At 50.8% G+C, this 26,417-nt stretch overlaps 2 protein-coding genes across 5 annotated transcripts in view; one reads left to right on the forward strand and one right to left on the reverse strand.

Annotated features, from left to right (window-relative positions):
- The window catches only part of Zdhhc3 (zinc finger DHHC-type palmitoyltransferase 3), a 43,793-nt gene extending 39,700 nt beyond the window's left edge, over positions 1–4,093 (forward strand). For all 4 annotated transcript variants that reach the window (XM_021661180.2, XM_060384999.1, XM_060384998.1 and 1 more), the window contains one exon: positions 1,929–4,093. In XM_021661180.2, the coding sequence (XP_021516855.2) occupies positions 1,929–2,186 (258 nt within the window). In that variant the 3' untranslated portion in view covers positions 2,187–4,093. The remainder of the gene's footprint in view (positions 1–1,928) is intronic.
- A 295-nt stretch (positions 4,094–4,388) lies between these two features.
- Tgm4 (transglutaminase 4) lies at positions 4,389–25,689 on the reverse strand. Its single transcript, XM_060384997.1, has 13 exons — positions 25,563–25,689; positions 24,632–24,729; positions 24,173–24,284; positions 21,555–21,673; positions 20,089–20,190; positions 17,381–17,552; positions 17,171–17,309; positions 16,083–16,186; positions 13,702–13,953; positions 9,630–9,905; positions 9,007–9,176; positions 7,074–7,210; positions 4,389–5,178 (listed from the first exon to the last, which is right to left on the reverse strand). Exons 2-13 carry the CDS (start codon positions 24,689–24,691, stop codon positions 5,037–5,039), a joined length of 1,785 nt encoding a protein of 594 aa, XP_060240980.1. The 5' UTR covers positions 24,692–24,729; positions 25,563–25,689; the 3' UTR covers positions 4,389–5,036.
- Between the last annotated feature and the right edge of the window lie 728 nt (positions 25,690–26,417).

Below are 26,417 nucleotides of genomic sequence, written 5' to 3' on the forward strand. Positions count from 1 at the left end.
TTCATAATGAAACATTTTCAAACTTATAAAAACCAGCAAAATTGTGTATCTTCTACATGACATTCAGTGTTACCAAAGATAAACATCTTAAAACAACAACAGCAACAAATTTCTTTCTCTTTTAAGAAAATAATTTAGAAAGAAAGAAGGGGTAGACTTGGATTGTGCATGGGGCACAGACCTGTAGCCTAGCTCTCCAGGAGGCTACGGTAGGATGGTCACTTGAGTTTGAGGCCAGCCCTGAATTATGCTATGTAGGAGGGTGAAACCTGTTTTCTCTTTTAAAAACAAAACTCTTCAGACCTACTGGCCTCTACCTCAGGAGCCCTTTTGAGGTTCCTCTGCTTGCCACTTTTGTTTTTCTCTTTACTTCATGTCTATCAGTTCCTCAGACTTAAATTTGTCATGAGCTAGATTTTTTTTAATTGAGGATAAATCCATATAATACACATCATTTTAAGTGTATAGTTTGTTCTGAGGCATTTATCAGATTCAGAATAAACCAGCTTCTGTCCAGTTCCAAACTAGTCCCACTGCAGACCCTGTGGGGACTGCAGGGCCTGTCAGAGGCTTGCGTGTCTGTGGCAGGCTGTGGCTTGCAGCACGAGTGGCACTGTCGTATCACATCCGTGGCTTGCTGTGATTGTGAACACTTGCTGCTGATCTGCTTCAGTATTGGCAGTTCTGATTTTGATCACTGTGTCAAGTCTGTTCCTTTAACATTTCACTGCTGTCAAGTGGCCTTTGTCTCCTTGGTGACTGATGTCTGGTATGAAGAGAGAACATGAGAGCAGATCTTTTTTGTGGTTTGTTTTTTGTTTCTGTTTGTTTTGTTTTAAGACAGTGTCTCTATCCGTAGCAGTCCTGGAACTCACAGAAATCCACCTGCCTCTGCCTCACAAGTGCTAGGATTAAGGCCTTTGACACCACTGCCCAGCTGAGATCAGATTCTTTAACTGACAGCTTTTACAGAAGTCAAGAAACTGAAATTGTGGAGTTGGCCTGGGACAGGTGCTGGGGTATCGCTGTTAGGGTGCGGTCATCAGCCTGTGTGCTGGTCTCTTCGTTATGGAAGGGTATGCCCGTTAACGGGAGGAAGCTGCAGGGAGAGATTTAGAACTAGGAGCGTGGACGTCTTTCTTGGGGGAAGAAGGGCTTGAGGCTTTTGATATTGAGCACATCCGTGTGTGAGAGAAACTAGTGAGTTCCAGAAGAGGTGGAGAGAAGCAGAGGTCGCACTGGGCCTTGGAGCCTCTGTAAGGAATAGGTCTGGAGATCTGGTCTGGCTGTGCCTGTAACAATCTTGGGCTTTCTCTACCCTTCGCCCTCTTTCTGTGGCCTGGTGGCCGAGTCACAGCCAGCGCCCACAGCAGGTGAGTGGTCAGCTCGGGAAAGGCGTGGGGAAACCCTGCATGAACAGGCCTGACAGCAAACCTCACAACCCACAGTGGCCCGTGCACCTTCCGGAGCCCACTGCATGTGGCACCTGCTGCTCCCTCTTGCATGTTTGTGTCCAGTGCTGTATCCTCACTCCTCAGCTTTCCTCACGCCAAGCTTGCTGGTCCTGTTGTGTGCAAGGGGCCCCTTTCCTAGTGCTTTCGTCAGATGGGTAGTCTAGCTCATGCCTACAGGAACCAAGATATCGTTCGTTGGCCGTTGGGTATCTGGTCCCTGCCCAGCAGCAGACCACTGCCTTTGGAGGAGGGGGTTTGGGGACAAGTGGGTGTCAGGCAATTCCAATGTCAGGCCTGCTTATTCTGCTTCACAGTTTCTGCTCTGCCCTCCCGCCCTAAGGGGCTTCCAGGGTGGCCTGGGCCACTGCAAGCTACGCCATATTGGACTTCCCATGCCCTGCTCTGCCAAGGCAAAGGGTGTGTTCATTGAGCGCAGGTCACGCCACGCTGACCTTCTGCCCCATTCTCCTTCAGGGCATTGAACGCCTCCAACGAAAGAAACAGCCCAGGGAGCACTCGGGCAGCTGGAAGTCGGTCCAGGAGGCTTTTGGTGGGGAGTTTTCCCTGAACTGGTTCAACCCTTTCACCAGACCTTGTCAACCAGAGACACCCATTGACAAGGGCTTGGTACGGCAAGTGTCGTCTCTGTCAGACATGGACAACATGGAGACAGCTGAGACCCAATCGGAGGAGACAAAAGAGAGGGATTCTGTGGAGGTGCTGGATGAATAGCGGTCATGGAGAATACGACACCAGTGGCTCTGGCTTGATGAGTACTCCCCAGCTCCCTGAGGCTTCCCCAGGCCACTTCCTTGGTGTTGACAATTGTAGAGGAGAGTGGGGATGTTCTCTGACTTCCTCTTAGCCGAGTGTGCCAAAAGGGATGGTCAGGAGCAATTCTCCAGGTTTGGGAAGGCTACCTAGCCTCCACCCAGCAAGGGAGATGGTGACCAGGCTGTCCTGGGGGAAGAAATCCAGTTCTTGTGGGCTGTCTCGGGGAGGCTGAGGGCCTTGGGGAAGGATGCTACGTGCAGGGAAGATGAGCCTGGAAGGCTAGAGAAACTCCAGCCATTCCCAATGAAAGGATCCTTTGACTGGCTGGCTGTGGAAATCAGGACAAAGGAAGGGCTACTGAACCTGCCTTCAGGGCTTGGTTGAAAGAGCACCCCACACAGCTGCATGCATACGCATGCAGAACCCGCCCAGATGGGAATGAGCCTGAGTTATGACAGTATCACCCAAAATTAGTTCCTATCCTGTTGATACTAGACTCTTCCCTGAGACAAAATGGAGCCAGCGCTCTGTGGCTACAAGCTTGCATTCCCGGAGGAGCTGGGGGAGGACTTCTGTTGACCTCCTGAAAAAGTCGAGTAAGATGGGGACAGAAGTGGCCCTCTCTGCTGTTAAAGCCCTCCCAAGACGGCACCTCACAGAAAGCTGCATGGCTAGCTCTGTGCACATACCTTTATTCCCAACATTTGGGGCAGGCAGCCTGGTCTACATAGTTCCCAGAGAAACCCTGCCTTAAAAACAACAAAAAAGGAGCTGCTTGGTGGCCACCCGGAAGACACCAGAGGGTGGCCACCACCCCGAGTGGCAGCCGCCTCCGGCACTAACAGCTGTGGCTTACTCCACCCTGCTGCGGGCGTTTCCACACAGCAGGCCTGCTTTAACATTCAGCACTAACATGGGGGGGCCCTGAGCCCAGGCACACCTGGCTGGCCCTTGAGCCCCAGAGACGGCTCACCAGGGAGAGGGCAGGCCATTTGTTTCCAGAGTGCTTCCCCTGGAGAGGTTGAGGTAGGCAGGCATCAGAGCTCTTCCTCTCTCCTCAGCAAACCTATTACCGTGTCATGCCCCAAGACCAGGAGGTACCGGACTGCCAGGATCATGTAGGTGGTATTTTGTTTAGCCCTGAGCCTCGTGCCTTCACACCAGGACACAGTGGCCTTCACTCCATGGTGACTCCTGAGGTTCTGCTCAGCACTGCAGCTGATCAGAGGAGGCCCAGTGTTTCCGGGAGGGAGGCCGGTTGCACACCTGCCTCTTGTTGTCAATAAAAGTTCTTTGGTCTACCTCTGTGGCTAGAGGTGCCTGTTTTTAGCAGGAGATACTAGCTCAAAAGCCCTAGCAGCATCCTTCCTCAGGTCCAGTGTGTAAAATAAGTGGCACACAGACGCTAGCAGCGACTTCATGGGGTTACTAACCGATCCTTCTTGGACCCAGCATAGACAAAGGCACCTACCAGATACCTACTGCATGCCAGAGCGGTGGGCATCTGGGCAGAAGCAATCAGTGCTGAGGTTTTCTAGTTGTGAGTGACTGGAGGAGAGATGATTAGTGTCTGGCTAGTTTTATATCAGCTTGACGCAAACTGAAGTCGCTTGGGAAAAAGAAGTCTCACTGAGAAAATGCCTCCATAAGTTTGGCCTGTGTGCAAATGTGTAGTCCATTTTCTTGATTGATGTGGGAGGGGCTGGTCCACTATGGTGGTGCCACCTGGGCAGGTGGTCCTGGATGGTGTAAGAGGAGCAAGCCAGTGAGCAGCACTCTCTGCCTCCAGGTTCCTGCCCTGACTTCCCTCAGAGATGGACTGTTACCTGAAAATTAGATGCAATAAACCCTTTCCTCCCCGGGTTGCTTTTGGTCATAGTCTTTTATCACAGCACTAGAAACCCTAAGACAAGGATGTCCTTTAAATACACAAAACACCCGTTATTCAATCTGTAGCATACATGTCCACTTAGAATTACAGTCCTTGGGAGAGGCTGGCCATCACAAAGGGGGCTTGGACCAAGGAAGCCAACCTTTTGGAGAGAGCCCATGGAGCCAATGAATTTCAGAGGGAATGACTCCCCCCAGGTTACTTTAAGCAAAATGCTGGCATAAAAGACAAATTAACTCGACCACATAGCCATCTCAAAGTTTCCAGATTTTAATTCAAAGTGTAGTGATCATCTGAGCAAATCCCTTGAGAGCAGAGCAGGGCAGGGTTGGCTACTTCCCCAGTATTGTCATTGGCAGTAGACTCCCACTCAGAGGAGGGGGATACAGGCTTGTGGGTCTCTCTCCCATGGCCACCAAGAGACAAGAGGGCCTCACGCCAGCGTGGGGCCTGCTTCTGAGAGGACAGAGCCCTGGGAGAAGAACATGTAGTGCCTGGCCCAGGACCAGCTCCAGGAGGCTTCCGTACAGGGCTTCCTAGTCAGCCTCCAGGCACCCTGGACTCCATGGGCTCTATAGTCCAGAAAGAAGATGCCTGCAGCTCTGGGCTCTGTATGGTTCTGGACCCAGATGACAGTGGCATTGTCTTCTGAGGCCATCCCTCCTAAATCTGTTCGAGATGTCTGCTTGTGATGGATGCTTCAAGCTGGAGGGAGGTGCCTGGCCCCATGCTGCCAGTGGTAACCTTGGCCTTTGGGGTCTATTTTTCCCTATCTTGAATCTGCCCTCACGTGAGTAATCAAATGCAATCATCCCTGACCTGGAAGCTAAGTTCAGCTTAGGGAACTTGGCTACATGCGTAGCCAAGGCGCAGAGCCAATCAGGGCTCCTGCCTCCGTCACCATGGTATCAAATTGGCTACTTGGTGATGAGAACGATCTTCTCAGAATGAACCTCCTTCACTTGTCTGGAAGTGAACTTGACAATAAATTTCCTGGGTCCAGTTTTCACTGGGTTGCATTTCATTTGGAAATTGATGGTCTTTCCAGGGGGCAAAGTCCTAGAAAAGTCAAAGGCACAGAGACAATCAGGCAAAGGTGCCACCGAGGGAAATGCATTGCTTGAGGGGCCAGGCACGGAGGTACAGTGCAGCTCTGGAAAAGGCCTGTTCTAGGCTCCAGAGCCCAGTAAGCAAGCCTTTGCTCACACCTGGGGTGTGGCCAGCTGTCTCAGCTGTAAGGCAATATGGCTGTCTAGAGGTGCCGCTTCCCAGCTCTGCCACTCACAACCCCTCAGGAACATGTTTCATGGGGAATCTACAAGAAAGTGTTGTCTAACCCTAGGTATTCAGGGTGGCAGGCATTTCCTGAGAGTGATAGGCTCTAAGGCTCCACCCCAGAACTACTGAACAAAAGCTTTTGTTTTGTTTGTTTTTCCCAAGACAGGGTTTCTGTGTGTAGCCATGGCTGTTTTGGAACTCACTCTGTAGAGCAAGCTGGCCTCAAACTCACAGAGATTCACCTGCCTCTGCCTCTTGAGTACCAAGATTAAAGGCATGCACCATCACTGCCAGGCCAGAATCTGTTTTTAACTGTGTTCCGGGGGAATGTGTCTATCTGTGAAAGTTTAAGAACCTCTAGTCTGCTGGAAGATCTAGAAACGCCCGAGAAGCGGAGCCTGTGCATAGAGCCCTTGACCAGCTGTGTGGGCATGCCAAGGCAGCAGCACCTGTCTTGTCCACCCAACAGAGGACAGTGAGAAGCTGCACAAAGGCAGCAAAGAGGCCAGCTAGGAATGTGCCCCTTACAAAGAAGACATGTGGATACACAGGAATGTATCCCACGTTCCTGCAAGCTGGGACCCAGTGCAGTGCCAGCTTAAATCCCAAATCAAGATGGTCCCAACGCTTCTGAAAAGCTGAGGGAGGAAGTCTCTCTGCCCTCTACATAGCATGTGTACTTCCAGACACAGCCATTTAAATGACGCAGGTCACCTATGAAGACAAGTGAAGCAGCCCATTAGTCCAGAGCCTGAGGCGTATTTGGGGATTGCCTGTATTATGCACGATGTTTCAGAATATTAGGTCAATGGTAGGTTATTCGACAAAGTCGGGGCTCTACATTATTCCACCCCAGAATTAAAAGTCACAGTAATAGTTAATTATGTAAATAGAACCATAAATTGCAGGAAAAGTGTGGACTATTTCTATAGTCTTGCAATAACATGAAATTCAGTATCCACAGAGGAGAAAAATAAAAATTTAATGTGAGTTCCAGTGGTCAAAGCGTCTTAGGCTTTTAACCAGTCTAGGCTGGGGTATAGCTCCATAGGAGGGCACTTGCCTTTCCCGTGCAAGGCCTTCCACTCAATTTCCAGGGCAGCATCTTAGAAAAACTAACAAACTGCACTCCAGATGTGGTGGCGCACACCTTTAATCTCAGCACTCAGGAGGCACAGGCAGGTGGATCACTTTGAGTTTAAGGCCAGCCTGGTCTAGATAGCAAGTTTTAAGCTAGCTAAGGCTATAGAGTAAGACTGTCTCAAAATAAATCAATAATCAACCCCCACAAGCAATTTACAACACACAGCATTCCTTACTAAGTTAAGGCTGCACTCAGGTTACTAAAAAAAAAAAAAAAAAATTTAATTACTCCCTGGGGGAAAAAAACAGGCAAAAGAAACCGCAAGCAAAACACAGGAGAGAGTCAACAAGAAAACCTGAGCTGTAACTGAAACTCCAGATGAAGGCAGGATGCTCTGAGCTTCGAGCAGAGCAGGCTGACTGGCAGGAAACACACAGGTGCCTGGAGGTGCTAACCCGGCAGTCTCTCCTGCAGTTGTCTGTGTCTGTGCTTTTACTGTAACCCATACTAGGGGTTTATGTCTCAGAGGCGGGCGCACATGCATGAGACCCATGTACAAAATCTGTATCCTTAGAACAGATAGCAGACTCACCCCTGGTCCCAGGAGTTCATGTTAGCAAGGCCCAGGCTTTCCACTGAGAACTTGATGTTAGTCAGAGGGATGGGCAGGGTGTTCTTGAAGGTACAAGTGATGAGAAGAGGCTCATGGATCTTGCCTGTGCTCGGCATCTGTCAGGGTCGGGAGTGGAGAAAGGTCAGGCGGACAGGTTCCATCAAGAAAAGCAATTCTTGGTCCTAGCTCTAAATCCAGAGCCAGCAGGCCTGTGGTCACTTGGAGGCTCTGGAGGGGACTCTGGCCCGCCCCTGCCTCTCCTAGAGTCCATATATTTGCACATGCTTACCTCTCTGGTTTTGTCAGACATGTTTTTAAGGAACTCAAGGTACGTAATCTCATGGTAACCAGAAGTCCTGGTGTGGACTACACCCTGCTCTCATCAGTGAGTCCGGGCCCCCTTTTCCAAAGCTCGGGGCTGAATGGCCGCAAGAGGCTCCAGGCTGTCCTGAGGACATTGATCCCAACTCAGCAATGACCCAAAATGGCAAGTGCTTTGCAAGACCGACCAGAGAGACGCATCCAAAACAGGCTGTGTTCCTCCTTCAGAATACGCCCCATCCTCTCTGTCTAAAGCCGGTGCACTCGAAGCTTATGCCTGCCTCTGCCATACCCACCCTGGCCTCCTCCTCAGAGCCTCTCCACCCAGGGCTCGGATCTTTGCTTGCATGTTTCAGGTTTTGTCTTATTCTGTAATTCTTCAGCCACCTAGGGTTCCCGAGGCATGCTCAGTAAAGGGAAGTGTGGCCTGAGAAAGCTGGATGCCTGAAACACCAAGCAAACATGTCTGGCCTCAGAGACAAGTGTTCTCTGACACCCACAAACTTCTGTGATGCCACCTGGAGGAGGGTGGAAGTAAGACCCCCCCCCAAGAGAAGCTTTTAAATTATTTTTAGATATACTTATTTTATCTGCATGAGTGTTTTGGTTGTATATATATATGTGTGTGTGTGTATATATATACATGTATGTGTATATATAACATGCCACATGCGTGCCTAGTGCCCACGGAAGTCAGAAAAGCATCAGATCCCCTTAAACTGGAGTTACAAGTGGCTGTGAATCATGGTGTGGGTGCTGGGAACTGAACCTGGTTCCTCTGTAAGAACAAGTGCTTGTAATCTCTAAGCCATTTCTCCAGCCCCTCAAAAATTCTTGATGATCAAGCCATAGTGTGTTTCCAGGTAGTAGGTCTTATGAAGCATGCCTGTTCTGCTTCATTGAGTGAGGCCAGGCCATTGTCCCACCATGTCTAAGGGTGAACGAGTGACTCGTGTCCTCAACCACATTGCCACAGAAATGTCAAAACACAGTCTTAAAAGGGGACCATGTCCTCAGCCTGGGAAGTTTCTGTGGGAGGTGTACCTGCCAATACACAGACATCTGTGACAAACCTGTGAGAGGCCGGGCCTCACCAGGGAAGGACTCTGGGGTACTGGTCACCAGAAACACAATGAACGCCTCCTACGCAGGTTGCCTTTGACTCCCACCCGCATGGGAGAAAACTGAGCAGAGCCAAAGCTAGTCCGGCACCAGCTTCATCTCAGTGTCACACTGGGGTCGGCCCGTGGCAAGCCTTGCACTTGACTGGTTTGTAGCCAAGACTCTCTGATACACAAGAACTGGTGGCATGGACCACTGCTGGTAAAAGGGTGTCTGAGAAGGAGGCGGGAGGAGGCCTCTCTGTGACAACTGCATCTGAATAATTTTGTACTGTGTGTTCATTTTTAAAAGTTTAAATCCATTTAACCAAAAGTTGAGAAAAGAGAAACTGCTTGACACATCCCTTCTCAGAAATACCTGTATGGAAAAAATGATGTGCCATTTTCCTTAGGATACGATTAGCCCAAAGATCACAAAGCCCTGAGCTCTGCCCCTCTCTGAGGTCCTGTTTGGCCTGCAGGCAGCTCACCTCTATAGAGAAAGCAGGGTACAGGAAACACAGGGTTGCGTCGGTGGCCACCCTGTCACCAGTTTCCATGACCTCTACGATCACGAACCCTTTGATGACCACCTCATCATCAACGAGGCCCAGTTTATAGATGTATGAGTCGGCTTCCATCCTGAGAACCACCTCTGATTCTGCAAAAGAGTGGAAAGGAGAGGGTGAGTTCTTGGAGGTTAGATTATCTGTAGGGTACAGTTACTTGGGCTTAGAGGAATGTTACCCTCCCTTTGGCAAGCCTGCAGCCAGGGTCCAAATGACTTAGTGACTAACTGAGATCTTCAGGCCTATTCTGGGGGCCCCATTGGTAGGGTGGTCTGCTCGTGATGGGGTGCCCACAGTCCACTGATGAGAATGGGCATGTCAAACAAAATCTCTACTGCTGCAGAGGCCTCTCATGACACTGTCAGCACCCTTGCCCCAGACTCCTGGCCCATTTTTCTTCTGTGCCTGGATTCCTTATCACCACCAAAACGTAAGTGCTCAAACATGAAAGGTTAGAGTGTAGGAGTCATCCACAGAGAAGGACGAAACATCAGATGGTAGGCACCCTGTTCTCTCTGTGGCCCTGCCAGCCCTGGTTATGGTACCTTGACCTTGGAGCTGAACAGTCTTCTGGATGATTCCCAGGTTTGTCTTCTTGCTGCCTGTGTATGTCTGTAGGTCGAGGGAGCAGGAAATGCTGACATTCTGTGGGTTGGGCACTTTCCTTCTCAAAACGAGGGTCAAGGTGATAGGATAGCCTAGCTCCACAGAGTTCTGGAGGATGGCTAGCTGAAGGAAGCTGTTGGGCGAGTGGCTGGGCTTGTCCTCATCGGGACGGTTCCCAGAGGCCCTTTCCATGGCCTTTCTCTCCTCTGGGGAGCCTGTGGAGACAGAGGACACCCTTGGGGTCTGAGAGAGTCTTCCCATTGTCCTGGTTAGATTTTGGTGGTGGTGGTGGTGGTGGGTGTTTTTGTTTGTTTGTTTAAAAACTTGACACAATCCAGAATCATCTGGGAAGAGAGGACTTCAATTGAGAAAATGCCACCATTTGATTTGCCCAAAGACAAGCCTGTGTGGTATTTTCTTAATTAATGACCGGTTTAGAAGACTAGTCCACTGTAGGTCTAACACCCCTGGGAATGTGGGTCTGGCCTGTACTTGAAAAGCTGAGTAAAACATAGGAGCAGGCCAGTAAGTATTGTTCCTCCATGGCTTCTGCTTCAGTTCCTGCCTCAGTTCCCCCCTTGGCTTCTTCAGTGGACTGTGATGCAGAATATGTAAGCCAAATAAACCCTTTCCTTTCCAAGTTGCTTTTTATCATGGTCTTTATCACAGCAATAGAAACCTAACTAAATTAGAAATTGGTACCAGGAGTCAGGTATTACAGTGACAGACATGACCATGTTGTTCTGGGGAGGATTATGAGGTGACTTAGGGACTCTGGAAAAGCTGTTGAGTATTCAGAGCTCAGTGGGATCTTCTCGGGAGCTTGGAAAACAAAATTTTGAGAGTAATACAGACAATGAAATTCTGGTGTAAGAAGTTTTGAGGTAAAAGGGGGGGGGCAGGAATGGAGGGATGGCTCAGCGGTTAAGAGCACTGTCTGCTCTTCCAGAGGTTCTGAGTTCAATTCCCAACAACCACATGGTGGCTTACAACCATCTGTAATGAGATCTGGTGCCCTCTTCTGGCCTGCAGGTGTACATGCAGACAGAGCACTCAGATACACAAAATAAATAAATCATTTTAAAAAAGTTTTGAGGTAATTTTTTTTTTTTTTTTTTTTTTTTTTTTTTTTTTTTGTTAAAAGAAACATGTGTTTGGAGACAAGGTTTTTCTGCATATCCCTGGCTGTCCTGGAACTCACTCTGTAGACCAGGCTGGCCTTGACCTCAGTGGTCCACCTTCATCTACCTCCCGAGTGCTGGGATTAAAGGTGTGCACCGCTAGCACCCGGCTTACGATCTTGAGGATGCCATAAAGAATCTTTCAGAGCCATCTGTATGGTACATTTGAATTAAGAATCTGTGGTAGTTGGTGCTGAAGAATCATCTGTGCACTGAGAGGCAGAGACAGGCAGATCTCTGTGAGTTTGAAGCTAGCCCAGTCAAGATAGGAAGTTCTAGCCCAGCCAGAGCTACACAAGTGAGAGCCTTTCTCAAAAACATAAAAAAAATCAGCTGATTATCAAGAAACCAGCACCACTAAGTGGAAACCATTACTGAACAATCAGTTGCTGGTCAGGTGGAGTCACTGAGGTGAAATCTTCTGCACCTCCTCACTGTCAGCACACAGAAGCTGTGGTCTAGGGATGGGCAAGGCGGCATCTCAGACTAAGCTGAACTCGGAGGGTGAGAGTCTCCCGGGGTGCTTGTTTTGAAGGTATGGAGGAGTTCTGGAGATCAGTGGAAGCATGGCACTTTGAGGGGCCAGGAGAGGATACTGGTAAAGGCACAGCTGTGCAGGCCCTAGAGTATTTAAGAACCATGAGATAACCACAAAGGACAGTGGTGGGTGCAGCGTGGAAGCAGCTTGAGCTTAGGAGACAAGTTGTGTGCTGCGGTGGCAGGACCAGAAAAGCAGAGCTGTGCATGCATGGAGGCCAGACGGCCATGAGGAGACCTCAGGTTTGAGACACTGAACTTTTCACACTGTTGAATTTTGGTTTTGCTTTGATTTGATTGTGACCATGCCCAGGGTCTTCTCTCTTAGAATAAGAAATATGTAACTTAATTTTTAATTTACAGGAGCCCACAGTTAAGAGACTTTGGATATCTTAAAGAGACTGAATTTTTATGGACTGTGGGGCTTTTTAAAAATGAAATGTTTTATCCTGTGATAATGATATTAATATGACCTTGGGGATAAGCAAGACATGAAAGTGTTGTTTAATAGTGTTGTATTCGTATGTCAAGCTGCCAGGAGTCAGTTGTCCTGGATATTCCTGTAACCCTGACACAGAGCAGGTCTAGGAAGAGAGAACTGCAGCTGAGAGGAGGCCTGTATGCGATTTGCCCGCAGACAAATCTGTGAGGCATTTTCTCAGATTTGGCAGGTGGAAGGGCTCATTCCTGTGGGCCTGCCTCCCCTAAGCACGCGGGCCTGGTTATATAAGGAAGAAGTTGAGCAAGACTTGAGGAACAAGCCAGCAATGCCTCGGTTGGCTTGTTCCTGTATGACTTCTGCCTCAGTTCCTGCTTTGGCTTCCTTCAGTGGAATGTGACCTGGGGTGTGTAAGCCAAATAAATCCTTTCCTTTCCAAGTTGCTTTTCAGCATGATCTTTATCACATCAATTGAAACCAAACTAAGACACCCATTGATTGGGACTATGGAGGCTTCTCAGGAGCTAAGGATTCAGGCTTAGAAGCCCCCAAGGCCTCATTCTAGGAACTTGTCATAAGTGGGAATGTAGCAGAAAGTCTAGAACACCCTTGCTCCTCCCTAAAAGTCATGGGAACACTAGCAAAGAGTGATTCCACCTTCAGGCTGCTCAGCACTCTTGAAATCAACCTAAGGACCATTTCATCACAGTCAGCCACTGACCAGACATGGTGAGTTGGAAACCCGAGACAGGAGGATTGCTATGACTGCAAGGCCAACCTTGACTACATAGTGAGTTTCAGGCCATCTACAAAGGGAGACCTATCTCAAAAAATGGGAAGAGAGGCAGGAGGAACTCAGAGGGCACGAGGCCGTCTCACTGCTGCCCCTCCTCCAGAACCTCAGTCACCCTGAAGCCTTCGGACTGGTCACGGTGACGAGTCGGAGGCCTCCCATCTGGTGGCACACCGAAACCTCACCACAAGGTGCCCTTCGCTTCTGTGGCAGCTGCCTAGAAACGTCCACTCACAAGCTGTGACAGACTCACCACAGCAACGGCATCTCTCCTGGTGCATTTGAAAGACAGTGTTTTAAACCTGAAGAGAAAGCCAGGGACAAACAAAGGCAAGCTGGGAGCTCTCGTCTGAGGTTCTGCACAAGTGATGCCAAAGCAGAGCGCCAAGTGTCCTCCCCTGGACACAGCTCCTGGACCGAGGTAGCTTCACTTACTGTCCCAGACAGTAAGGGAGCTGCACACGAGTCCCCAGCTGACTGGGAAGCAGATTGGGGAAAAATTCGGAGGCTACCATGATGAGCACAGGCTACACAGAGGTGCTGTCATGAGTCGGTGTAAAAGCACATCACAGGGACAGCAAACAGGGTCTGGTCTCCAGACTGCCACAGTGTATCCAGCAAGCAAGAGACACAACCCCACACAGGGAAAGTCGGCCCCTGGGGAAGACTGATTTGGAACACACTAGAGAAAAAAATGTTACATGTTCTATTTTCAATACAATCAGAGTGCCTGGTGGGCTGGTTCAGCAGGAAAGGTGCTTGCTACAAGTCCAGGGGCCTGAGTTCAGTCCCTGGGACCTATATAGCAGAAGGAAAGAGCCGAGGGTGCCATGTGTTTGGAGCCCGGGGGGTGTTGATTGCCCAGACAATGCACAATCAGCCCTACCTGCAGGTGTGTGCCCCACACCTGCTACATCATCCTGCCCTGGAGTGGGCCCACTGTGCGTCATGCTAGCCACCCACACCATCACCCTCATCTCATGTTGCCTAGAATGGCCGCCTGCAGCACTGCAAGCCGTGCGGTGGACCAGCCTGCAGCGCTGGAAGCCCTGCAAGACTACCTTCTGGGAACTTGTACTGCAAGGTGATGTCTTCACGTTTGTTCTCGCCCACCATCTTGGTGCTGATGTTCTTGCCGATGCTCGCAGTCTCCACGGCAATAAGGTTCTTATTTTCCCTCCCCTGGTTCTGCTGCACCAGCCAGATGAACTTGTCACCGTTCACCTCCGTGAAGACAAATTTGGTGTCATACTTGATGTGGACCTCTCCCTGTCGGATGGCGGCCACTGAAGAAGGTCCAGTGCGGAAGCCTCCTGGAGGAAGCAGGAGAGAGCTGCCTCAATCTCCTTGCCCACCCTGCCTCCTGTGCCCCGAATAACCACATTAACAGTAGGACATCCCAAGGAGAAGGCAGCAGGCACTTCCCAGGCAGCCTGAACTGGTCTGCAAACATTTAAGGACACATCCCGGCTCAGAAGTAAAATGTCCAGGAAATCTCAGGCCCAGAGGTAGAAAGCCATGCCCCTGCTTCCATTCATCCTAGCACACTGCCTACTTCCTGCATGGCCTGTACCTCCATTTCCTGTACACTGGGGATAAAGGTAGTTCTGAGTTCATCAGGTCACCAACCATCAAATAAGCATCCAACAAAGCAGTATACAATGGTGCTTGGCACTGGAATTGCCTGGTGCCCATTACCAGCCATTGCTAAAGTCTGACACAGGAAGAGAGAGGCCTCCTTGGCCGCCATCAACAACTTAGCCAGCATTAGTCCTTCGGCTCTCTGTTGTCTGGATCGGTTTTGACTCTGCATACCCTTGTACTCCGGACCCTGGGCTTGATACATCCTTTGTCCCGTTTAAACTTCAATACACACAACACCTCTCCCTGGCCTCTTGAAAGCAGCCAGCCTGCGGTTCAGTGTAGCGGGGTCCAAGACTCAGAGCAAGGCTTCAATCTAAACTGTCTCCCAACACAGCAGAGGGCTTCCCACTCTCTGCCCTCACCTTCCCTACAGAATGGATAGGATGGCTTCTAAAGCCCCTTCCACCTGGGCACAGGGCTTCTTCTACCTCTCAGATAGATAGTGACCCTATACTGTGTGCAGCCCATTTGCCAAGGCTACTGTCCCCACCTTGGCAGTTAATACTGGGATGCCCAGGGAGAGACTGTGAACTCTGTTGCTGAGCATTTTCAGCACGGGATGAGCTCTCCCCAAGGAGAGATAAGGAACAGCAGCTCTCCGGGAGTCCCTGGCCCGTTCCAGCAGGAACTGCGACATTGACTTGGCCTTGGGGAGCTTTGGGGACATACTGTTTGGAAGAATACAGGCACTAAAATATTTTAAATTATAATTTGAATGTCTTTGGGGACCTGTGTCTCTCCAGGTGATGACTTTGCTCCTTGAAAGGCTGAAGAGGACCACTGTAAGGATGCTTGTGTCCCCTGGAGGCCAAGAGCCCCTAGGGAAACGAGAGGAGGGAACCCAGGCAAAAATACAGGCTCACAAAAAAGGTTAAATACTTGATCTCATCAAAAATGTTTTCATTTACTGGGCATTTTGTTGTTATTGTTGTTTGAGTTTATTTTTGTGGATTTTTTTATTTTGCTTCATTTTGTTTTGTTTAACTATTTAGCTGAGGATGGCTTTGGAGTCCTTATCCTTTTCCTCACTCTTGAGTGATGGGATTGCACACTAGTGCCACCACAACCAGTAACTTGTTTTTTAACACTCAGACTAACCTGGCTGAGCCTGATGGGACTAGCCTTTTCCTTTGATAATCTTTGCAGTGTGTGGGGTAAGGCATATTAACTCTATAGCAATTCCCCAGGGTTTCCAGGTTCCCTCAGACCACACCTCGTCTGCACAGAAACTCCCTAAGCTCTTTCCAGCTCCTCTCAGCCTACCCAGGACCAGAGAACAGGTGAACAGTAAGGCGTGATACCCCTACTCCATCGCCTTGGGCCTTGTGAATCAACTGCTCCAGGGCCCTGTGGCTGCAAAGCCCCTTCACTTCACCTCCCTGAGCCTGGATTTGCAAAATGCAAATAGATAGATGTGAGCGAGCAAAACAGCCAAGTGTCCCACAGTGCTTGCTTAGCCCGAAAGCCTTAATTCAATCCCTGGTGCCCCCGAGACAGAGGGCGAGAACTGACCTCAGAGGCGGCCCTCTGACCTCCACATGTATACCATGATTTCTGGGTACCACAAACCAGTAAATAAATAGTTTAAACACTTTTGAAAAGGTAGTTGTAAGCTGTACATCCAGTCAGCACCTGCTCTTACTGTTTGTGTCATGTGGCTGTCACTTGTGTCCTCTTCTCAAGGACTTTCTCAGTGTGAGAATCACCACCCAAGACCCACTAGACCCTGCAGACTACTCAGAAGAGCAGCCCAGATGTGGCCTCGGTCCCCAGCCCCCCACTGTGCCCCCCCACGCACCCTCGCTGATTTCCTGTGGTGTAGCATCCAGGACCTGCCAGCCACTGTAGCCCTGGGGTAGATCCTGCCGTTTCATCCAGGCGTCGGTCCACACGTGGAAGTTCCTGTGACATCGGAAACAGCCCCAGCAGGCCACGCAGTTAGAGAACCTGTCATCACAGCCCTCTAAAGCTGTTCTAAAGAGGGAGTCCTTCGTGACAAAGGCGAGGACAGTGCTGAGTGCTTGTGGAAAGCAGGGCTTAGAGCAGTGGGGGAGGAGCTCTAAGTGGGGGACAGTGGGGAAGGAGCTCTGCAGACCAAAGACACTAAGAAGACACTAAGCCTCTGTGAGATGAATGAATGAATGAATGAATGAATGAGCAAACAACTGTAAACCCATTTCCCCATTCAACAGGGTTCTGATTTAATGATGAATAATTTTGTATCTGAACAGCCTTCCATATTCTTGCTTTTGTTTTGTTTTTCAAGACAGGGTTTCTCTGTGTAGCTTTGGCTGTCCTGGACTCACTTTGTAGACCAGGCTGGCCTTGAACTCACAGAGGTCCGCTGGCCTCTGCCTCCCAAGTGCTGGGATTAAAGGTGTGTGTCATTACCCAGGTATTCTTGCTATTTTTACACCATATGTGTTACCAGAGCTTGGTGTCACCAACAGACGATGCCAAAGTGAAAGACTTGACACCTGAACTGAACCTTCACAGCAGTGTTTGAGCAGTGGTAGGAGCCATGACCCCCCCCCTCCAAATACCGCCCTTCCTTAAAATCCATGCACTTTCAGCCTGCAAGGTGCTTGTGCACCCAGTCAGAAAGCACAGGAAACAGTGCCTCTTGCTGACTGGGGATCCAAGTCCCTCAGAAGACAGCACTCAGCAGCCTGTCTCAGTCCTTAGGGCTGGGGCCAGAAGTAAATGCCAGTTCTTGGGCTTCGCCGCCAGGCTTGACAAGCCTTCCCAGGAGTTCTGGGTCACACTATGAGGCCGCCTGTGCAAAGTGGGTTTTTAGAGTTGTGACTGCCCACAGCTTGAGTGCAGAGAGAGGCTGTGAGGCCCACAGTGGACAGAAGAGGAGCCCTGACCCCCAGGGGAGCCTACCAGACAGAGTCTTTGGTGAGGTGCTCAATCGTCTTGCCCGTATCGTCCAGGTAGATGTCCACTGTGAGATTCTTTTCTGTGTCGTGGGCTGACTCAAAGTTAGTCACGCTGCGAGCTGGGATGCCCACTGCTCTCAGTGCTGAAATGACCCCAGGCAGGGTGGTCAGCTTCTGTGGGAGCCGGGTGGCCCCTGCCCCTGCGGCAGCCTACCTGTGGTCAGGATTCCGGAGAAGACCCAGCACTGGCCAAAGCACACGGGCATCTTGGTGACGTAGTGCTGCTGCAGGATGGGCACGCTGCTGGTCCACAGGTGCGGCGCTGTGCCCCTGGAGTAGTCTCCCGACCAGTTCCCCACCAGCACGCCATTGTTCACAGCGCACATCTGACACACGGGGACAGGGTTAGCACTTGTGCCCTTCCCTAGAGTTTGCCCAGGGCAGGCAGGGCACCCGGAAGGGCCAAGGAACAAGTTTAAGACTGATGTTGGCTACATGAGACTCAGTCTGTCCTCCTGCCCCTGCCCCCCGCCCCCCCCCCCCCCGGGGCCTGAGGGCGAGTGAGTGTGAGAAGAGCATCTACCGTAATCTGGAAGGGTTGTGCCAGGATGCCCATGCGAGATAGACCGTCTTCATGTGTGCTAACCACAGGCCCCTCTGAGTGCATACCGAGCAGTATGGAGGAAACTCAGCACCACAGATTCGCGAGGAGGCAAGCCACGCTCCTCCTCACTACGCTTATACTTCAGAAAGTTTTAAAAACAAAACCCACATTATATTAGCTTGTTATTATGTAAGACAGGGATGCAGAGGGATCTCTGCCTTGTGTGTGTGTGTTTGTGTGTGTATGCGTGTGCGTGGGCGCAAGCATGTAGGCATAGTGCCTGCAGAGACCAGCATCAACCACTGCCTCTCCATGGAGCTGCAGTTCCAGCAGCTATAAAACATCTGACATGGGTTCTAGGAACCAAACTTTGGTCCTCTGCAAGAACAACAAGTGCTCTTTCCTACTGGGCCATCTATTCAGCCCCCTAATTTTGAGTTAGGATTTCAATATGTAGCCCAAGATTACCTGAAATTCAGGAATTCTGCCTCAGTAGCCTGAGTGCTGGTATTACAGGTATGAACTACCATACCCAGCTAAAACAAGTATGAGTAGGCTTGTGAGTTTTTTCTTCCTTCTTTTACTGTGTTGGGTATTGGACACAGAGCTCTGCATCCCTGGCTCCATTTGTTGCTTGGTTGCTTGCTTTTTATTTTGATAAACAGTCTTGCTGCATCACCCAGGCTGCCATTATATTTGCAGCCCTCCTGCCTAAGTCTCCTTAACAGCTGAATTACAATCCTGTGCCACAAAGCCCAGCTAAATTCAGTTTTAATTTGTGACATATGTGTAAACACATAAACGTATTTCTATATTTAAAAATAATATAACTTCTAAATATAGTATTTATACACCTGTAATGTGGTATACATATTTATATTATAATCATAAAGTATAACTTCTACACATTTGTGGACATTAGCCATACAAATACAAGCTACTTGGGACTTCTGGTACTTTTTGACACGATCATGATATCCTGAGAACACAGCGTTTGAGAGCTGCTGCTCTGGATCCAGTAGACAAGGTGGCCAGCGTCGGCAGCGAAGCTCCTGGAATGTGCTTGTTGAACTCGGGAAGCCCTGCCCTGCCTAAGCTGCTTGTGTAAAATGGTGGTTCTGCAGGCTGCTCCTTGCCCTGAGGACCTCCATTTTACAAGCAGCACTTGACTCCAGAGCGAGGGTGGTGTTTCACAGGCACAGCCTCGACTTGCCAACATGCCTGCGTGGCACAAACTGGTACGTGGCATATCAAACAGTAGAAAGGAACCAGTTTATAGTTGGACCAGAGCGAATCAGAACTGTAAGTGCACCTGGGCCTCTTAAATCCGTCAGGAAAACCAGGCCCAGTCTTCCCAAACACCTTCATCTGGACTCTGCAGTGGATGACTTCTGCCATTGCAATGGCCACCTGTCACCTGAGTATCTGATATTCCCAGAGGTGTCTGCTTGGCTCTGACCCCACCGCCAACATGGCCTCCTTAAATTGCTGTCAGTCTGGACACTGTCCTGAATACCACCCAGTGGCCTCCACTGTTCCATGCCTCATTTGTATAGCTTCACTTGACCCTGAGGTTTTGCTGAAGCCTGAAATCCCACAGCTTTACTCTGCAGCACTTTCTAATAGACCTACAACAGGCTTAGCACTCTCTCTCTCTTTCACACACACCACACACACAGCAGAGATCCTCTGCATCCCTACCAGTTTCTCTTGGCTCTCAGGTCTCTTGGATTCTGCTGCAGCTTCTTTGACCCTTTTATGACCATTCCATAACTGTACATGCAAACATTCATCCATCCATCATGCATGTAGATATATGTAATGTGTGATGTGTAATCTAAGAGATAACATTAGTGAGACTGAAATAAAAGACCCTGTGTTGGCATGGGCTGGCAGATCAGGACTTCTTGACGTGTGGCTAAGCTAGTGGACATAGCTCATGATTTTGGATAAATTCTGACATTGTCTAAAGACAAACTTCTTTCATGTGTCTTTGTCATAGTGCTCATCCCAGCTGCAGCCAGGCTTGAGGGAGAGAGGAAGAAGACTTTAAATGTTTGCACCATTTTGTAGACTGAAAAAGCCATTTTCCTAAGGTCATCTTAGAAGAGGCAAAGTTGGCCTTCTGAGCTCAATTTTAAAAACGAGTGTTCAGAAAAACAGTGACAGACATACATTCCTTGGTAGTTTTGACTGCCTGCTCAGCCGCAGCTCCTTGTGTGCATCATGGAGAGCAGCAGGAACCGAAATCAGCTGAGCACACCAGCCTTTGCTCTGTAGACTTCAGGGTCCTGGATGGAGAGCCCCACCCCACATACCATAGTGCATATGCTCCTGGACACAGACACCGGGCTCTGCAGCTCACTGGGCTCCAGGTTGGTCAGCAAGGAGAAGCAGCAGCTCAGGATGTGCTTCTCAAACTGTCACGGAGAAGAAAGAGGCATCAGGAGTCTGCCCTGGGCCAGCCACAAGCCCACCCCGTCTAACCTGCATTGCCTTGAGGGGTATCTCATCTCCCCAGTAAGGACCTTGCCCACATTCTCCCGAGATCCTCCACATTCCACAGTAGAATCCACTTAGACAGCCAAATAAATTAAAAACAAAGAATAGTGGTAAAGGTGCCTGAGTTTGGTCCTCAGGCCTCAGCTCACAGAAAGAGAGAATCGACTCTTGAAAGTGTCCCTGAGCCCCACATAATGTGGCAAGTGTGCGGGTAAGGGGAAGGTCTGAGCCCAGTGCAGGGTCTGAGACCTACCAAAACCCACCAGTCCCTGAGTTCCAAAACCCACCGGTCCCTGGGTTCCAAAACCCACCAGTCCCTGGGTTTGGCTTGAAATCTCACCAATTTCCACCCTGGAAATATCCACCTGAAAACTCTGACCACACGAAACCCTGCATCAGCCAGTCTCCTGCTCAGTTCCCTGCTGCTTTTCAGCTGAGCAGAGGCTCCTGCGCCTCTCCCAATAAGTCTCCTGTGTGAGGTTTGTTGTGTGGTGCGACTTTGTGGCTTTCCTGGGCTCCAGACTGCTAGGATACCTTTCCCTTCAGAGCTGAAACACCCACACTGGGAAGCCTCCCCCTCAGAGCTGACACACCCACACTGGGAAGCCTCCCCCTCAGCTGACACACTCACACTGGGAAGCCTCCCCTCAGAGCTGACACACCCACACTGGGAAGCCTCCCCCTCAGAGCTGACACACCCACACTGGGAAGCCTCCCCTCAGAGCTGACACACTCACACTGGGAAGTGTTTCCCTCAGAGCTGACACACCCACACTGGGAAGCCTCCCCTCAGAGCTGACACACTCACACTGGGAAGCCTCCCCCTCAGCTGACACACTCACACTGGGAAGCCTCCCCTCAGCTGACACACTCACACTGGGAAGCCTCCCCTCAGAGCTGACACACTCACACTGGGAAGCCTCCCCTCAGAGCTGACACACCCACACTGGGAAGTGTTTCCCTCAGAGCTGACACATTCACACTGGGAAGCCTCCCCTCAGAGCTGACACACTCACACTGGGAAGCCTCCCCCTCAGCTGACACACTCACACTGGGAAGCCTCCCCCTCAGAGCTCTGACACTTGCACTGGGGAAACCTTCCCCTCAGAGCTGAAACACAGTGCACCCACACACAATAAATGTAAACAAAATTTTAAAAGAATGAAATGCTCTAAACTGTAAAGTTGTCATCAAGGAAAACTGCCATTTTGCCTTATGTTCTGTAGTTTCTTTTTCATTCTTTCCCCTCCCCGCTTTGTGTCTGTTTGTTTTAGACTCTTACCTGACCAAAGGTCCAGGGCTTCTCTTTAATTTGTTTGGCAAAACCCATGTAAATGTAGCCGGTGTCATTTAGGATGTACTCTGCCCGATCCTCCTCACTAGGCATGAAAACGCTGTCATCTGGAGCAGGATCACACACAGGGGGGTTACTGGCCAGAGACAGAGGCGGGTACATCATGGGGCCGGGACAACAAATGTAGGGGAAAAAGGGGAAGGGTCACAGCAATACGGTGTACATTGAAAACACAAAGACCCAGATGTAGCTGCTCATGCCTTGACCCCAGCTCTAGGAAGGAAGAGGCAGGTGGTTCTCTATGAGTTCCAGGCCAGCCTGGTCTACTGCCGGGAGCCAAAGCTATCTACTGAAGCCAAAGTCAAAGCTATCTAGTGGAGCAAAAGCTATCTAGTGGAGCCTAAGTCAATTAGTGAGTCAAAGCTATCTCGTGGAGACAAAAGGTGTTTGCTAGGCCAAAGCCAAATAGTGAGCAAAGGTCATTTAGTGGAGACCTAGAGCTATTTAGTGAAAGTTATCTAGGACCCTAACTCATGGGTGATAGACTGTGAGGACATCCGTTTGTTAGAGCATCCGTGAGAGAACATCCCTGTGGTATCTTGCAGGCACCCTATTTAACACATGAAAGCACTCTTCCTGTCTCCTGCAGCAGCTAATTACCTTCCCCCTTTCCTACCTTCTCCCTGTATAAGTTGGGTAAAAATTTCTAATAACTGAAGCCTTGATCAGACAAACAGACTTGGCTTCCTTCCTTGCGCTTCTCATCCCCCCCCATTCCTTCCATTCTCCTCCCTTAGGAACCCCGTTGAAGCCCTGCTGGTCAGGGCAGTCTACAATGAGAGTTCTAGGACAGCTGGGCCAACACAGTGACTCTCTCTTGAAAACAAAGAACTTCCAAAAGTACATCCTGAGCCAAGTGCAGGGCTGGAAAAATGTGAACATTTGTTCACATAAGCAAAAACTATGATTAAGAAAAACCTATAAGTCATTAGTAAAAGAGAGACTCCAGGGGCTAGGAGATAGCTCAGCAGTTGAGAGTAATTGTTCTGGCAGGGGATCCAGGTTCCATTCCCAGCATCCATGCAGTGGCTTAAGCCATCTGACTCCAGGGGACTCTATATCCTCTTCTGACCTCTGCAGGAACAGGCACACATGGTGCACAGTCAAGCAAAATAAAACATACAAAATAAAGGAAAAAAATTAAAAAGCTAGAGAATCCATAAGTTCACAGAAATGATGATGGATGGATGAGTGATGGAGATGGATGGATGGATGGATGGATGGATGGATGCTGTGGATGGATGGATGGATGAATATGGATTGGGAGAGAGCTCTTAAGACTAGAGAATGCCAGGGCCCATCTGGTGAGAGCGGGTGGAGGGCTGCAGCTGGAAATATCTGTGCAACATCCCACTGAAGATGGCTTGGATCAGGCAAGCCATCAGAGCTGGGGGGGGGGGGTCTGGTGAGGGGAACATATCTGCATGGTTGCAGTGTTTCGACATAAGCTGCTTACTACTGATGAAAGGAAATGCCATCATGATACAAGGGAATCCGGACAGTGCCTAGACCAAATGATCCAGGTTTAATGTTTCCCAGTAAGGAACAAGGACATAGGGAATGTCTCCAGATGATTTTCAACATCATTCTTGGAATATTTCAGCCAGAAACATATGGCCTGAATCTAAGAATGTCGTATCACTGGACAACTCACAAAAACCAGGATTTTTCTGTTAAGACAAGAGGATCTTGTTCCCCAGAGGTTCTCAACCTTCCCAACGCTGTGTCGTGGCTCCAATTGGAACACTATTCCGTGGCTACACACACACTGAGAACTGCCCTCGAATGAGGATAGGTGTGCGGTGAGAGGCTCAGAGCACATTTGCCAACATGGCTGATGACCTGAGTTTGACAAGTTGTACACAGACACACACAAACACACATATGCATGTGTGCACACACTCACACACATGCATGCATAGTCACACCTGTGCACATGTGCCCACTTGAGAGCACACACTCATGCACACATGCATTCACACCCACCCATACTCTCTCTCTCTCTCTCTCTCTCTCACACACACACACACACACATGCTTGTGAAGAAACCACACTAATTTAAGTGTTAGTGAAAAGACTAACATGAGAAAAGATCAAAGCAGAACCTGTGTGTCGTTTCTCTAGTCCGGCGTCTCTGGTGAGTTTTTAAAAGGACGCGGTTGGGTGGACAGAGGAGTGCTGGGGGGTTTGGAGGAAGCTGGGGTAGGAGAGTGCATATCATCAAACAGATTGTACAAAGCTACACAGAACTAATGAAGAGTGAGAAACAGTTAAAAATTAAAGTGTCCTGGAGCGCCCCCGCACGAAGGCTGGAGAGCAGCCGCGTTCCAGTCTCGCCCTGGCAGAGGCGGGCAGGGAGAGTAAGACAGAACAGCAGAAGACACACGATTCGATTCGTGGGCTCGGCCACCAGGAGGCCTTCCGCGCCTGGGGCTGCTGAGCCTGAGAGGGCCGGCTCGGGGCTTGTGCAGGCTGGGAGCGCACGGTGCGGAGCCGCGCACGGTGCGGAGCTGCAGGGGGCTCAGCGGCGCGGAAGCCTGGTTACCTGAGCACCACGGGTTGAAGAGAAGGTAGAAGATGCCAGCTTTGTACTCGTTCACAGCCAGCTTGTACTTGCCCACGATGGCATCGGCTGCGCTGATGACGGCCAGTGCGACCTGCAGGAAGCACGGGGCGTGGTGGACCCCTCCCTCCCTGCTCTGTGTGGGGCCTGCCCAAGGGTCTCAGTCCCAGTACCCAGGGAGCCACGGGGCAGGAAGGCCTGGCAGGTCCCCCAGCGTGGCAGATAGACTCGGGTGTGCGGCTCGGGGGTGGGTTCCTCCCAAACTTTATCCCCGCGGCCCAGGCAGGCAGGTGGCGCCTCCTCCCAGAGCTCATGACTCATAAGGAGCCTGATGAGCATCTCCGGCCTCAGGAGGCAAGAAAGGGACAAATAGGAACTACTCAGTGAGGCAGGGAACTCCCCAGGAGCCGCCAGCCAGCACCGCGACACTGCAGGCCTCACCTCCACACCAGACTGCTTGGCGATTTTCACCTGCCAGCCCTTCGAACGAAAGGACGCCATCGGATCGAGTTCCACCACGGTGGACGAGAACTGCGGCCCTGGAAGCCCGGCAGAGAAGTGAGCCTTGACAGAACCCCAGTCTGCCGTCTCCGCCCACTCACCCAGTCCCAGCTCGCCTTCCCAGCCCCTGCAAGGCAGAAGTCGGGTCCCTCTGGCCTGACAGGGCTCGCGGCTTTGCTCCAGCTGGGCTATCTGGGCCGCACGGTCTGCTCCAGTCAGGTGAGGCAGCGGGCAAGCTGGCTTCTGTCTCCTGGGCTCCGTGCATATTGTTTGGTTAAATTGTTTAGCCCTGCCGGTAGAGTCACTGCAACATGCCTTAAAGACCTTCCTGCCAAAACGCAGTGGTCCATGCATGCCTGTGTGTGTGTGAGCGTGTGTGCGTGTGAGCGTGTGTGCGTGTGAGCGCGTGTGCGTGTGAGCGCGTGTGCGTGTGAGCGTCTGTGTGTGCGTGTGTGTGTGTGCGTGTGCGTGTGCGTGTGCATGTGAGCGTGTGTGTGTGTGCGTGTGTGTGAGCATGTGTGTGTGTGCGTGCGTGCGTGTGTGTGTGCGTGTGTGCGCGCGTGTGTGTGTGAGCATGTGTGTGTGCGTGCGTGCGTGTGTGTGCGGTGCGTGCGTGCGTGTGTGTGCGTGTGCGTGAATGTTTTCCTCAATCACTCTCCACCTTGGTTTTTGGACCAAGCTCGCTCACCCAGTCTGGAGCTCACCAGTCAGCCTGAGCTGGCCGGTCAGTGAGCTCCATGCCCAGCCTGCAGCTCCACCACGTGTGCCCCACGCTGCTCAGCTTTCACGTGGGTGCTGGGACCTAAACTCCACTGACTAGACTACCCTTAGGCCCTCAAGTGTGGCCCTTTGGGTCACTATCATGGCTGACCTCAAGCCCACAGAGCTGCAGCGTCGGCACACATCCTGTGGGTCGCCTCAGAACAAGCTCCAGATCCCGCCAGAACAGCCGCCTTGCTGACTGCTCTCTGGGCCTTCCGTGGCTCTCTCTACTGCCAGCTGCGGCGCTTGTTGGTGAGTGACCAGCCCCGCCCTCGCCCTCGGTCCACTCTCAGCACGGGGAAACGGGGAAGGTCCCTTCCCCTCCTCCCCCTCCACACACCCCCCCCCCCCCCGCCGGGACTCACCGGAAGAGAAGGCCAGCTTCAGTTCGTCCTGATTGTGGAGGGGCCTGTTGAGTATCACCTTCAGGTTGAATATCTGTCCGCGCCTGAGCACCAGCTTCTTGGTCTGGAATTCGGATGTGTGGTGGGCGGCGGCGTTCTCCTTTCTCTCCCAGTTCACGGAGTGAACCACCAGCACTGCCAGCACACAGCATGCAGGGAGACACAAGGCTGATTCCTAACTCTGACAGCTCAGGAGGGGAAGGGGCCTCCTAGCCTGTCCCTGTAAACCATGGTAATCTGAGGTCTGGTCTCTGTGGTGGTGCAGATGGGATTGGCCCCACAGACTCGTGTGCTATGCCCAGGTGGCAGCCGGTTCTGCTGCCTGTGGATCAAGATGTAGAACTCTCATCTGACACACGCTCTTAGCCCAGCACTCAGGGAGGCAGAGGCAGGCGGATCTCTGTGAGTTCAAGTCCAGCCTGGTCTACAAAGCAAGTGCAGGCCGGCCAAGGCTACACAGAGGAACCCTGACTTGAGAGACTCAGCTCCTTCATCACGTCTGCCTTCAGCCCCTGATAATGGACTAAACCTCGAGGCATGAGCCAGCCCCAGTTAAATGC

Source organism: Meriones unguiculatus, chromosome 6 (assembly GCF_030254825.1).
Source record: "Meriones unguiculatus strain TT.TT164.6M chromosome 6, Bangor_MerUng_6.1, whole genome shotgun sequence".
In the NCBI taxonomy this organism is placed as follows: Eukaryota; Metazoa; Chordata; class Mammalia; order Rodentia; family Muridae; genus Meriones; species Meriones unguiculatus.